At 37.1% G+C, this 15,797-nt stretch overlaps 1 protein-coding gene across 1 annotated transcript in view; it reads left to right on the top strand.

The window, feature by feature from the left end:
• Window positions 1–15,797, top strand: part of GABRA1 (gamma-aminobutyric acid type A receptor subunit alpha1) — a 54,884-nt gene that overhangs the window by 16,648 nt on the left and 22,439 nt on the right. The window contains exons 4-5 of the mRNA XM_060146530.1: window positions 6,858–7,078; window positions 10,092–10,174. Of these exons, the coding sequence (XP_060002513.1) occupies window positions 6,858–7,078; window positions 10,092–10,174 (304 nt within the window). The remainder of the gene's footprint in view (window positions 1–6,857; window positions 7,079–10,091; window positions 10,175–15,797) is intronic.

The raw sequence follows: 15,797 nt of genomic DNA on the forward strand, positions 1-15,797 counted from the left end.
AGCTGAGTGAATACTTGACCAGAATTAGACAGAGAATGAAATAACACCTGTGGGAAAGGTTCAGCTTCATTGCAAAAGGCAATCGTTAAATTATTACCAAGAGTGAGAATAAAATGAATACATACCTGTTCTCTCTTTTCCCAACCCAAATGAACTAACATGAATTTCTCTTCTATCTGATGGGAGTTGGTAAATCCGTAGAGCTCTGCAGATATTGTATAATATTTCTGAACTCATAACAGCCAAGCTCCTGTATAAGCAAAAAATCATAAAGAGGCCATGAAGATTCATCGTTATGGATATTTTGAAGATATATTAATTAAATACTATTTTTGAAATGCCTTTTTGTTGATACCACCGTAACATTAAAGTCTTCTGGTTTCATAGTAACTCAGAAGATTCAGAATAAAAGTTACAGAAAATATCCATTTAGACCAGCATTTCCCAAAGTGTGGAAATTCACAGGGCACCCAGCTTGGCAGGGTTAAAGCTCTGACCAGTCCTGAGGTAAGGTAAACTGTTTAACTACATTTAATCTAGTGTGTGCCAATCATATTTGTCCAAAACCCTTTTCTTCAAGTGATACTTGTTGACATTCTGTGAGTCATACATTGGGAAATGCTGGCTTAGGATAATTAGATACTTTATGCCTAAGAGAGGTTATGAAATGCACCAACTGTACAAATTAGAGTCAGTGGAGCATATGAGAGACAGCAGAGTGCTAGGTAAGAATACAGATCTCTGAAGCAGAATGCCTGGGTCTATAATCCCAGCTCCTCCATTTATAAGAGTGTATCCTTGGGGAAGTTGCTTAATATGTCTCTGCCTCAGTTTCTTCATGTGTAAAATGGGAGTAATAATAATAATACTTCATAGGGTTATCACAAGTATTAAACAAATTAATACATGAAAAGCACTTAAAAATCATTGGTGTATCATGAGAACTCAACAAATGTCAGCCATTATTACTATGTAAGAAATAGAAATATAAAAGTTAGCTATAATTGTGGATTTATTCCTCTGGCAATTCATTTTGTCATTGTGGTCCGTCCGTAGACCACTTTATTGAAATACTGTGTGATACAATTATTTTTGCTAAATTGATTGCGGTCTGAGGACCTACTGTGATTCTCCCATATTGGAATTCAGTCTTCCCATCACCCTATTCTCTCATGCTACTTTTCGAATCAGGAACATTTAATAGATCCTAGTCAAGTTTAAGGTCAAATTTAAACTCCTCTGCCTGTATCCCATACAATCCATACACGATTTACCACTAGACCTCACTTGTTCCCAATATTTACTATTTAGTCATTCATGTTAGTACTACTTTCTGTGAGGCATAACACTGGGGGTTAGCAGGACTGGCTCTAGGATTCAGGCTGGCTGAATTCAAATTCCTCACTAACAGCAGCATGACCTTGGGCAAATCCGTTAAGGCTGTAAGGCTCAAAGTCTCTAAAGTGAGTATATTATTATAATTACCTATCCTTGTAAGACTGTTAGGAATTTTAAATGAGATATGTAAATAATGGTCTATTGATGGTGCTCAATAAATGGTAGCTATTATTATTTTGCCTCTGAACCCTTTATCAAGCCATGCACTCTTTGTGGAAATTTCCTTTCCTCTCCACCCATCTAAATTCTGTATTTCCACAAAAGCCCTAATCAGGACCCAAATGCTTGATGAAAACTTCTTTTTTTAATTAATCCAATAACAAGTTAACTTTTCCTTTCTGCATTATAATCACATTTATTGACTGTAAGGTACAATTTAGCTTTTGCACACTGCTTTGTAAAGTTATTTATCTTACACAAATATCTTATTTTCCTAAAGTGACGCCAAAAAACATAAAGGCACTCTTGTTTTGCATCCCTCACAGTAACAGTGCATTGCTGTTTTACAGTAACTGTTGAATTTCTACTTATTTGGTGAAAGGCTGAGGAGTCTATATTATCTTTTAAAAATTAAGGTCTTCTGAAACTCAGTAAATAACACCCTCTTTCTTACCTGAATCTTGAGCCTTTTGAGAAATAAGGCTGCAGTGTAAGGGATATGGAAAATGAGAATATCATCTTTATTACTAATAATGATGGTATTGCAAAAGGTGGCTTATATCTGCAGACAAATGAGTTTCCAGAGAGTAAACACCAGTCAGATTAACCCACCCCATCAGCAGGCAGAGTTGGCTTCCCTCTGCGAGGGTGTAGACTGTCCGTGTAAAACTTCTAGCATAGAGGAACACAGCTGCATTTGTGAGTCTAATGGACAGCCAGCATCCAAAATGCAGAAGAGGAAGAGGCTGAGATAGGCAAGACTGATTTCTCCTTCCAAATTCTCCTGTCGAATTAAATTATTCCTCCTCTCTCCCCTCCCCAAATAGAAGAGTGTGAGATAAAGGAGAACTTTCAGAAGTTTTACACTGGTGAAGCTCTCTTCTCATAGATGGAAACACTAAGAGAGGGGATGAAGCATTACCAAGAGCACATACTGATAATGATATTACTCCTAATAATAATAATAAATAACTTTTCTCTTTCTATCTCTGGCACCTAGCATGATGTCTCACAAAGAGTAGATGCTCGATAGAAGTTGTTAGGGACAGTGCCCAAATAAAGCCATATGCAATCAAAAAGTTTTCTCTTAAAAATATTTGGTATACCTTTGAGTTATTGGTTCAGATTAAGTTTGATCTTAGGAACCAATGATGTCTTTTGTCTTAGACAAAAGATGCACTCTAGGATTTTGGATACACCATTAACCCTAAGATTATCATGAATCACTTTTTATTTATGGCCTTTGATCAAATATCAGGTAGGAAGAAGGGAACGGAGTCTAAACCAGTGATACCGTTTTGCCTAAAACTCTTGAACAAGACAATATCTGAATTGTTCTATCAAGGGATCAAATTAGCCATAGGCCTGCAACTGGTTTCCTAAGTGACAAGCAGAAACTGTACCTTACCACTTTGAGATTAATCATTTAAACTACATTACTGGGGAATTATCCGTAAGAAAGAGCAGTATGATTTAGAGGCTATCAAAATTAAAAGGCAGAATGACAAAGCTATTTTTCAAGACATGAAATGTAGTTTTTAAACTGAGCGCTGATAAAATATCTAATTAATAATAATAACCATAACAACATTCAACACTATTGAATGCTACAATATGTTAGGCACTGTGCTAAGGGTTTTATAGATCATATTTCTTCTAATCCTCCTGCCAACATTTTAGCTAAGTGTTATTATTACCCACATTTTCCAGAGGAGAAAAGTGACCCAGCTAGGTAGCAGCTTGAACTCAGCCTGTCCGTCCTTAGAGACTCCATAGCTCCCAAGGCATTTGACTTCATCTGGAATAGAAAACAAAATTAGGACAACTCCTTAACTTTATTTTAAAAACCATTAATTGGCAATCAAACCTCACATTCCCAGGGCACTAGGTTCTGACAGAAATATCCAGGCAGCACAATCATACAGCCCTGTTTTCCAAAGCGCTTAAAATGTATTAAATCAAAGCACACACAGACAGTAATAAACGGTGCAAGCGGGAACGCTACAGTACAATATTTATTTAGGAATATAATGGATGTTTTGTCCCAGTCTTCAGAAAAAGGCTCATATTCTCTAGGGTCCTACTCTATTCAACAGGGTAACTTGGAGAGAATTTTCACTCAAGTGGTGTGGGCTAGAACACTGAACCCTGAACAAAGTGTTCACCAGAGCTTCTTATTTGTTCAGGCACTTTTCTGTGGAGTCTTCTGTTTTGCCTCCTTTTTTTGTTTTGCTTAGTTATGACCACTTTCTCACTTTCTTCAGGTTTTCTGTCCTACCACCCTTCCAAAGAAATTGCACTTTTTCCATTCCCAGCTACCTAGAAATCTAATATAAATTTGTGTTGATTAAAAAAAAGAGAGAGAGAGACAATAACTTTTAATGTTTACTGAGAACTTCTGTGTTCTAGACTAGGGGTCCCCAACCCCCGGGCCATGGACCACTACCAGTCCGTGGCCTGTTAGGAACCAAGCCGCACAGGTGAGCAGCGGGCAAGCGAGTGGAGCTTCATCTGCCGCTCCGCATCGCTCCCATTCCCGCCTGAACCATCACTCGCATTACCTCCTGAACCAACCCCTCTGCCCACCGCCCCGGTCCATGGAAACATTGTCTTCCACGAAACCGGCCCCTAGGTGCCAAAAAGGTTGGAGACTGCTGCTCTAGACATTCTTGTAAGCTGTTCACTTGTGTTGACACTTCTCACAACAGCAAAGTGAAATAAGTATTTCCATGATCCCCACTTTATAAATTGGCAACTAGGGCATTAGAGAAAATAAGAAAATGACCTAAGGCCGTTCATCTGGCAGAGGGACGATTCAGTTCTAGTTAGCAGACTTAGAATTTACATGTGTAACCATTATCCTCTGGCTCTACCCTCTCCTTCTTGTTCCAACTTCCTAAAGAAGGGGCTCTGGCCCAGCTTGGTCTAATGAATTTCGACCATGGGGAGAGGTCACACTATACAAGTAGCTGCTGGGAGCTGCATGCTGCTACCATGGCAATATTGCAGGGGCCATTCTCAGGATATGGGAGACCAAATACACTCTTTTATAGGCAAGAGGTGATCATGATCAACTGCTTTATATCAGTTTTCATTTCCACTTCTAACAGAGGAAATCATGGAAATGAAAGCTAATCCAGTTAATTTTGCCCCTTGTACTTGTGTGTGTGTGTCTGTGTGTGTGTGTGTGTGCACACGCATGCTTGTGTAACTAGGTATTCGAAAAGAGAGTATCTTAAATGAATTTGGGGATGTCATTGTCCACCATTATCACAGGTAAATAAAGCTAGCTGTAAATATGATAAACTTGTAAACCTTAGGACCTTGGCAAGTTTTGACATAATTTTTTGGAATCTTTGCCTTTGGGATATATCTTGTCAAACACTTGATGATAAATATAGTTTAAGTTTATTTTATATGTAACATTTATTTTAGATTCAAAAATCTCCTTGGAGCAAGCAACAAGTGAACAAATGTTTCAGATTCATGGGGATATGGTCAGTTTAGACATCCTTGGAACCTTGGTTTACGAGAGACTGTTGCCTCCACTGCTGACCAGGCTAAAGTTGTTCAGTTGCATAAACTATAGAGCACTGATTCCTGAGTAATAGAAATAGCATCATTATCATAGCCCTATCTCAGAAGCTTGTCTATTGTCCAGAGAAGAGAACATGCACAGCCCAGAGTAAACCCATAAGCTCTGCTTCCCTAGCAAGCACTGCTACTCTGGATCTTTTCCTGATATAATCCACAGGCACCCCCCTCATTTCTCTCCCCAAGAAAAATACTATTCTAAACCCAGTTTACTCCTCCACAAGTTTTTCCTATAGCTTCCAAGTCCAAACAGTTTCTCCCTCTGTCAAATTTAAGAGATGCTTAATAAATGTGTCTAAGTAAATTCCTATGCCAGGTATCCCAGTGCCTCTCATCTGACACTTCCAGACAGAGAAAACAAACAAAGTAACTTCTCCTGCCTGCAAAGACAGACTGGTGTCCTGTTACACTTTTTTTTTTTTTTCTATCTCAATCGCACTTACCACTATGCCTCGTACATTATAGACTAACCAATAATAATTCTTAGTTACCTAATCAGTAAGGGCTCAGCAATGTCAAACGTGTGCTTTGAAAATCTTCATTCAGTCTTTACCCAAACTTGCATTAACCCCGGGAAAGAGACAGGTAGTAAAATTCATGCACAAAAAGCCTGAACACAGACACTATTGTGCATGTGCTAAAGACGATATGTATAAAAGATTTTAAAAAACAGCTTTCTGATGCATCAGGGTTTAGGGGATTAAGAAAACAGAGCATGATGTTTTCAAGTTAGTCTTCCTTCCAGTTTGGAGCATTCTAAGATTAATGGAGAATGTGGTAATCTTTATTTCAAACCATTGACTTCCAATTTTAGTGTCAGTGTAGCAAGTCCTGCAAAGAAGATGGATATTATTACCCCTTTCAATTTTAGGAGCTGGTAAATCACATTGCTTGTTTTCAGATTAGCAGATGTTTGTCTCTGGGTATTGCCATGAGGAATGCTGTGCTTATTCAAATAAATAGATTCCCTGGCTGTGAATGATGATGAGCTTCACACATTTCTCCTGTGTCTCATACACACACACATATATACTCACAAGCACACACTCACACACACCCGCATATTCTGCATTCTTTTCTTTTTTTCTTGGAAAGTATGCAAATTACCTGAAACAATTTCTTATTTTCAAAATCTTCTTCACCGTGTAGAAGTGAAAATCTATATACATTATTTGTGGAAAAAAAATGTTCACTTAGCCAAAAAGAAGATGGGATTATCACATTCACATTAGCACCAAGGATGTCTTGGGACTGGGTGTGGGGTTTTCAGAAACCATAAGAGGGCCCCCCAAATGCTTTATTTTTATAACTAGGATTGCCTAACTTAAACATTTTCCTGTATGTAATAATCTGTAACATGAGTTTTGTTTTCACTTGCAATATATTCTATCTCTTCGAGTACTGATGTGGTGCAGGTGGTGGTGGGAATAGGGTGCTAGTTTCCTTTCACATGTCTGAGGAGATATTCAGCATAAGTTTTCTCACCAAAAAGTAATTCAGGCATTTAGATATTTTTCAAGTGATTATGTCAACCAACGATTCACCTGATACCAATATGTACAGGCCACCACAAGTTTACTTCTAGGAATATCATCTAGGTCATATTTTGCTTCTAAAGTTGCAAAAATTATGCATCGTCTGTGTAAGCCATTTGCATTGCAAAATACAGCACAGTGAACTCTTTGCCATTTTCCAAAATTACCTAGGAATATACAATAGATGTATTCTTCCGTCAAAGCTGGAAGGATGAAAGGTTAAAATTTAAAGGACCCATGACGGTACTCCGGTTAAATAACCTAATGGCAAGTAAAATCTGGACTCCGGATACCTTTTTCCACAATGGAAAGAAATCAGTGGCACACAACATGACCATGCCCAACAAGCTCCTACGGATCACAGAGGATGGGACCTTGTTGTACACCATGAGGTAAGGATGACTGTGTTCCGTTCGTGAGTTTTTCTAGACCTTCTCTTCCATGTGTAGGCAGTCAACAAGCTGATGGGCCATTGTAGAGCATCTGGTTTCCTGTTTTCCCTGTTTTTCAACTTTAATAATTATTCTACTATGAAAACTAAACTGGCTGAAATACTATGCAAGTATTAAAGCGTTAAGTAAAATGATTAGACAAAATGAAAAAAAATGTTTACAATGTATAAGTAATGCTATATATATATATATATATATATATATATATATATATATATCTCCCCAATATGTTCTAATTCAATAGAGGAACTTCTCCCTACTATTAACCTCGTGGATTCCTGCATTCCAGTAAGGTCTAGATTAAATTTCTAGAAGCTATCTCATGGTATATATCTGAAAATGTTTCTATTTAAAAAGGAGAAAAAAACCAGAAAATAGAAAAAGTTCAAAATTTTTATATATAAATTCATGTGGAAGTATACATTTTGAAGAAGTATATTAATTCACAATGATGTTAATTAGACTGAGAATATAAATATTCTTAATTTTGCTTAAATTGAAGACTACATATATATTTTTGCTCCATAAACATTTCCCCCATTTTGAGATTACTGTAAGCCCAGAATCTGGATACCAATCATTCATTTATGGATGAATGAAAGAAACATGAATTGAATAAAGGTTTGAATATTTTTAGAAAAAAAGTTGTTTAAAAACATTCCTATTTTATGAGAAATTAAGAATTATCCAGGACTTGCGACTTCCCTGGTGGTCCAGTGGTAGAGAATCCACCTTCCAATGCAGGGGACATGGGTTCAATCCCTGGTCGGAGAACTAACATCGCACATGCTGCGGGACCACTAAACCAGTGCGCCACAACTACTGAGCTCGCACACCTCAGCTAGAGAGCCTGTGTGTCGCAAACTACAAAGCCCGCACGCCACAACTAGAGAGAAGCCCACGAACTGCAGCGAAAGATCCCACATACCGCAATGAAGATGCTGTGTACCACAACTAAGACCTGACACAGCCAAAATATAAAATAAATACATAAATAAATAAAATATTAAAAAAATTATCTAGGACTCATTCTGAAGAGATGCAGTTTTTTCATATCCAGATGACTTGTTGGAATGTTGTTTTTATAGATCTGGCCAGCACTTGGTAATTTAGAGCATCCAATTATTCCTTTGGTATGAAAAGGTAATAAAGGCAACCCCTAGACTTGGCGGATTGTGTTTCGAGTGGGAGTAGAGTGATATTTTGACTTTGGAGAAAGCTGCCAGAATTCCTAGCTTTTTATACCCAAATGAAAGAAAAACTGCTTTAAGAGCCACTTTAGATAGATGTTGGACTCAACTAGTAAAAGTGTAATAGGACTGAAAGAATGAAAATTCCAGAAAAGAGAGAAAGTAGAGGATCAGTGGACAGATGTGTTGAGAACTTTCCAGATCATCTAAGCAGGATCTATTTATATTTGAAATTTGAAATATTCTCCCCTTGTAAAATACCCTACACTTGTTTTTGAGCCTAAATCTAGTATCCTTTCCTGCCAGCTGCTAATTATCTAAGGAGGGATTTGTGTATACTGAACAGTTTATCAGTTAATAGTTCCTGATATGTGTAATATTCTTCATCAGTAACTAACCTATATCCCCCTTCTCCTAAATTTCTCATCACCTTTGCTAATGTGTTAACACTTCCCTGAATAGTTTGACTTAAGTATAAGAGTGTAATCATTAATTTACACATTTCATATTTACTTTAATTAATATTGTAATCACTTCATGATTTTACTTGTTATAAAGCCATCTTGCCACATTAGAGTTACTTAATAATATGGGTAAATATATCTCCTGAAAATTATGTGAGGAATTTGGATGTAAATTTTCCATAGTTCCACCAAATGACATCAAATATATTTCAGTGAATTCCTTTCTTGACTACCCTTTTTAAAACATAAATAGAATTCACATTCACATTCCCATAACATAGGGACTAAAAAGAAGCTCAGCAGAGTACTGGCTTCAATTAGGCAGTAGATTTGTAGGTAAAACTAAATGGTTGGAATATAGTGAAATCACTTATAAAGGAGACTTTAAGTGAATGTCAGCTTCACAGAACCTGAGGACAGTTCCTCCCTCACCTATTCCTTTGTTGTCTTATGCATTTGGTGCTATATTAGGGAAGGGGGTGGGGAGAGATGCACTTAGGAATGGAGAAATTTGCCTCTCTTCCTTGTTATCCATGTCTTCTCAACCAAGGATGAATTAGTATTATTACAAGTATTTATTTGCTTACATCCCATTTTATTCTCAAAGGATTTGCTCTGGCAGGTGGATTAGTTGATGATGCCTATTTTGGAAAACTTTGGTAATGCTTGCCCATCATACAAAATCAGGTGTCACCTATTTTCTCAAAACAGACCAAAAAATGGATAGAATCCAGTCATTGTTGTAAATAATTCTTTATATTTTTTATTTTATTTTTTAAAATTTATTTATTTATTTTTGGCTGCATCGGGTCTTCGTTGCTGCGCACAGCCTTTCTCTAGTCGCGGTGAGCAGGGGCTACTCTTCGTTGTGGTGCTCAGGCTTCTCATTGTGGTGGCTTGTCTTTGTTGTGGAGCATGGGCTCTAGACGCGTGGGCTTCAGTAGTTGTGGCTCATGGGCTCCATAGTTGTGGCTCGTGGGCTCTAGAGCGCAGGCTCAGTAGTTGTGGTGCACAGGCTTAGTTGCTCCGCGGCATGTGGGATCTTCCCGGACCAGGGCTCGAACCTATGTCCCCTGCATTGGCAGGTGGATTCTTAACGACTGCGCCACCAGGGAAGTTCAATAATTCTTTTTAAATCGTTTGATTATTAACAGCTCGGTATAGCATTGCCATTTGTGTTTGTCTCTCCTGCTTTCTTAATATATTTGCTATAGTTAATAACATCCCACTTGTATTTATCAGAAAGTATCTAATCTATAGGACTTTTGTTTGTATCCCATATTTCCCTTAATCGATAAGGCTGACGGTGAGAGCTGAATGTCCAATGCATTTGGAGGATTTCCCTATGGATGCCCATGCCTGCCCACTAAAATTTGGGAGCTGTGAGTAAATTTATTTTATTTTTATTTTTATGAGAGGCATGTCTTTAAGCAAGAAACCTCCAGTTAGTTATGAATGTTCAAGAGACAGATAAAGAACATCCAGAATATTTAAACAGTGATTTACTGCAAGTGTTTTCTATAAGTAATAATCTTTGACTTCACTTTTTAATATTTTTTCAGGAAGGGGTTATTCCCTATCTGTTGAACTAGAAGGAAGGGATTTAACTATTTAGTGGAAAAATTCTATTTTTGTTCAAGTAGTATTCATAAAACACCAAATGGAGTTTGGATGCTTATACTTCATAGATAATATCTTCTTTCCAATAAATGGAGGTCACTGTGTTTATTTTATATCATTACTGACATTGGTTTGTTCTTAAGAATAATTTGACTTGTTTATCAAATGGAAATATTGGTAGGTGGCAAAGGACAATAATTAGGTCCTCTTAATAATGAAGCCTACACCCAAAGATGATGCTAGAAAAGAATTTACTCTAATTATAGTCTTAAAACAGTTCTAGATATGTTTGGATATCTCATGAAGTTCATGTATATATGAATGCTTTTGAAGCTATCTTAGATAAATCACCTTTATGATAACTTTCAGGGTTTCTGCTACTTGAAAATATGCAGGCGCACACGTTAGAGGAGCCCAGAGAACGGTGGTCAGCAGAGTTAGGTTCTCTTGTCTTCCTCTACTTTTCTGCTTTTGATTATAGTGTGCATGCACAAAGTGAGGAGGAATAATGTATTCCTGGTTTCCTGCAGGGGAGTTACGTATAAGGACTGAGTCAACCTCTTGACTAACCTAACCAGCTTTCTGTTCTCACTAGACAGGCAATCTGAGCAACTATTTTGGTGAAGGTATGATTCACAGAAGAAAAATAGTGGTAGTGTAGGAAGACAGCAAGCAAAGAAAATAGCAAAGGGCCTTCGGGTTCCTAGCAGCGCTAGTCATGGAAAGACAACTTTCTCTATTTATAAATCTCATTCTATACTAAAACCCAAGGGTAGACTACTTCAAAAACTGTCAGCTAAACAGGCCTTTGATGATAACTCCCTCCTATCCATTTTCTTCCCCAGTTTAATGTATGTTCTATACCATGAACTATTATTTTTTTTCTGATTACCGGTTCCATTTTTAACGATAATATTATGTATTATGTGTTACTTGTATGCCAGGCAGTGTACTAAATATTTGTATATGCATCAGCTCATCTAATCCACAAAATAATCTTATAGTTAGGGATATCATACACCATAGTTTGCCTGAAACAGTACTGATTCATGACTAAATCCTGGTATAACTAATAGTACCTCCTTTTGGCTTCAAAAATATATTGTTCTAGACAATTAATTTTATGTTTACTATATTAGTTAGCTCACTCACTTTTAAGCAGTGAGTATAGCTTAAAAAAGAGGAGTTTATATTTTTATACAAGATATATGAAGGTAAGTGACTGTTGGTTAATTGCTGGTTAGTTCAGCATCTTAACAAGGATGCTGTCTTAAGATGTCCTTAGAAATTCTTCCTGATGACAGAATGGTTGTTGCAACTCCAGCCATTGCCTCTGCTTTCAAGATGAAGAGGAATAGTGGGAAAAGAAGAAAAGAGTAGTGCCTGTGTCAAAAAAGTAAAATCTTTCCCTAAAGACCTAACAGGTATCTTCTCACATCTTATTAATTAAAGCTGTGTCACATGACCAATGCTAACTGCAAAGGAGGCTGGGGAAAAATATTTTTAACTAGGCACATTGTCATCCTGAAGAAAATCAACAGTGAGGAGAAAACAAATAATGTCTCATATAAGAAAACTGAAATTTAAAGAAAAACAAGTAAGCTGTTTTCCACCTCAGAGCCTTTGCACATGCTCTTTTTTCTGCCTGGGTTACTCTCCCCTTGGTTTTTTAGCAGAGCTGGTTTTATTTTTTAAATATAGGATTTTTATTTATTTATTTTTTTGGCCATGCCTCACAGCTTGTGGGATCTTAGTTCCCCAACCAGGGATCGAACCCTGGCCCTCGGCACTAAAAGTGCCGAGTCCTAAACACTGGACCGCCAGGGAATTCCCCGTGGCTGGTTTTATTTATCCCCTACATCTCAGCATAAATATCGGTTCCTAGGGCCTTTCTTGAAGCCCTTATCAAAACTTGTAGGTGCTCCCATCAGTCTTCTTGATCACAATACACATTTATTTTATACTATTTATCACAGAAATAATTACTAGTTCTGTTAACATTGTTATTGTCTGGAGACTGCAAACTCCATGACAGCAGAATCTATTTTGTTCTACATTTCCTAGCACAGAGCCTAATACAATGTAGGCACTCAATAAATATTTATTGAATGGATAAAGATGATAATAATCAGGTTTTAAATGCCCCTTCAGTGTTTAAGCCTCAGAAATGATGGCCTCAGAAAAGAGGGTTTAAGGACTGTGGGGAATGAAACCTCAACATCAAAGACTTAATATTGAAGAATAGGCTCAGAAGGCACATGCTCAGTGGACGGGAACACCATGGAGAATTACTGTTGCCTGACAGTAGCATGGGAAGATGCAGCAGTGGTCCATTTATCATATAGTCATTTCTCCAACGTGGCCTAACTAGCGTATTTCAGAGATAAAGAAACTGAGGCAAAAGTGAGATAAAAATGCTTTGACCCAACTTTTAAAGCAAACACCTTGCCAAAGTATCAGAGAAAATAAGGAAAACATAAGCAAGATGATTTCACAATAATTTAGTAAAGCACTATGTAATAAATGTTCATGAGGTGCAGAAGCAACTTCATCCATATGTTGATAAGAACCAAACCTGGAAAAGCAGATGTTTTCCTTACCACTCGCCATTAGATTCTGATTGTCAGTGCTACATTATACTTTCTGCTTGTTAGGGATGACACCCTCTGTATAAGGCCAGATAACTCAAACACAGTATATATACATAAGGCAGCTGACATCTTTTAACTGCTTTCTGAGGAATTTACAAAATAAGGCTTTGATTCTAGAAGAAGAGATTCAGATTATATTCTGACAATAAGGTCTAGGCAAGTGCTAGACGTAGTCAGGACGTAATAAATGATCATTTCCTGACTGATTATCAAGCAGTGTCTTATAAACAAGGAGAAAGGGATAAATAGAAATTCAAAAGAATTCTGAACAATAAATAATTTTAGAAATTATTTGGTGTACCTGCCTCACACAAATGGAAAAACAAAGGCCCATAAAACTGAAGTGACAGATGCTCTTCTGATACTGTCTATGCCGTCTTTTTAAAAATTTTTTTCTTAAGTAATCTACTGATTTATTTGAAATCTGAGCTTAACGTTTTTGACTACATAGCTAAAGACTCTTTCTAACCTTCTTTTCTTTATGCTAAATACTGTCAAATCAAAAAAGTTTTCATAGGACCTACTTTCCAGATATGGAAACAAAGAAATAATAAGATATATCACCTATTGTGGAGCTTTAGGTTGAGCTTTTAGGTGTATCTGTCTTCTATATTTAAAACAGCAAATTTCATCATGTGAATTTACTCTTCATTTTGGAAGATTTCTATTGAGAGATGTAAACAATGAGTAATCTCTACCCTGACAACAATAGCATATTTATAGTAGATTTCATACACAATGGAGTTTCTAAAAATTGCAAGAAATGAGACACTGAATTATATGAAATGAGAAGTTGATGGTAACACATTTTTCTTTTCCCTCTACAAGTAAATTAGCAGCCCATTGGCAACACATAACAAGGTATAAAAAGATAGGGTCCAGGGATTCCCTGGTGGCGCAGTGGTTGAGAGTCCGCCTGCCGATGCAGGGGACACGGGTTCATGCCCCAGTCTGGGAAGATCCCACATACCGCAGAGCGGCTAGGCCCGTGAGCCATGGCTGCTGAGCCTGCGCGTCCGGAGCCTGTGCTCCACAATGGGAGAGGCCACAATAGTGAGAGGCCCGCGTACCGCAAAAAAAAAAGATAGGGTCCAGCCACTGTTGCTAATGACAGTGTGATAAAGTAGCAAGAACTCTAATTTTTACAAAATGACACAAGGTTTAGAATTGGTTTCATCAATAGTTACATGACCACCAGTTACCTTTGCTTGGCTTTTGAGCATATATTAGAGAGTCTTTGCCTAGAAAATTCTTACTAACAGCAGTGGAGTAGAATGAATGCCATTCTATGTTCTTATCTTGGTTTTCCCACTAAGTAACTATGCACCCTTAAACAAGTCATTTAATGTACCTGTGCCCCAGCTTGCCATTTGTAAAATGAAATAAACTATGTGACTCTAAAAGTTCTTCCCCATTAACATTCAGTGATTCCACGTCACCATAAACCCAGTATGTCCTCTTTGGTAAGACCCTTCCACTTGACAAACAAGAGTTTATCATGACCAGAAAAACATTTTACTGAATATAGGTACCTACAAATTTTAAGTGATACGGTTCTTTTCAAATGTGTGCTCTGGCCTCTCCAAAGGGATTTTTTTTTTTTTAATAAAAAAAGTTTTAGACCCTCCTAACAAATGCAATCATGCCACTATATACAATTCTGAAATGCTTAGTTTTTTTTTTGTTTCTTTTTAAGTCAATGAGATGTGTTAAGTCAATGGGAGAAATCCTTTCACAATGTATATGTATAATAAATCCTCACGTTGTACACTTCAAATATCTTACAGTTTTATTTGTTAATTATACCTCAATAAAGCTAAAAATAAATTAATAAATAAAAGACTACTGCAGTTAAAAAAATTTCAGTGAGGACCACCACAATTAATAAAATAAAAAAGGCAATGACGATAAACTCCAAAATTATCTACTGTCACTCTTACATGTTTCCGAAAGAAGCCATAACCACTAAATTAATTCCTAGTATATTCTCTCAAACTTCTGAAAAAATGTGTTTAAAAAGCTATCTGATTGCAAGTTGGTTCAGGAATGATGCTGGAGCAGATAGGACACCCACATAAAATCTGGGGAATACTAGCTACATTTTTCTGCATCAATCACCCAGAAACAAGTGGTCACTCTAAAGAGAATGTGGTTCAGAGAATGAGGGGCACGGGCTCACATCTGGTTTTAGGCAGCCTCATGTTTGTGTGAAAAGGCCACCATTATTTTACATCTCATAGTATTGTAGTTTGGACAAAAAGTATCCAAGCCAGGTTACCATGGGGTGAGGGTTGTGTCGAGCAGGGACTCATTAAGACTTCTGAGCCACAGGCATGTTTGCCTTTGAGGGCCATTCCTCCAAACATATATATTAAAAATGTATTTTAATTTTTATTTTCTCTTTTAAATTTTTATATTTTATGACGATGTTAATAAAAAGTTTGATTATATTCATTTTTTTCTTCTGATTTTAAAAGAAAGTGAAACATGTCTGTGCCTCCTAGGTATGGAGCCTACTGTCCCTAATGGAGAAGTTGGCCAAGGGGTAAAGCTTTCACCATAAGGCTAACTTTTGCTATCATATCTCACACTCAGAAGCCCTGGAAACTGTTTTTGCTACTGCGATATCCCTTCAATGTTTGTCTCTCTACATCTAAACAGAGGAGAATAGGTACCACCATTACAACCTAAATGACGTGGGTGTTCTGTGACTAGAAATCAGAAAAGCTATGGA

This window comes from Lagenorhynchus albirostris, chromosome 3 (genome assembly GCF_949774975.1).
Source record: "Lagenorhynchus albirostris chromosome 3, mLagAlb1.1, whole genome shotgun sequence".
Taxonomy (NCBI): Eukaryota; Metazoa; Chordata; class Mammalia; order Artiodactyla; family Delphinidae; genus Lagenorhynchus; species Lagenorhynchus albirostris.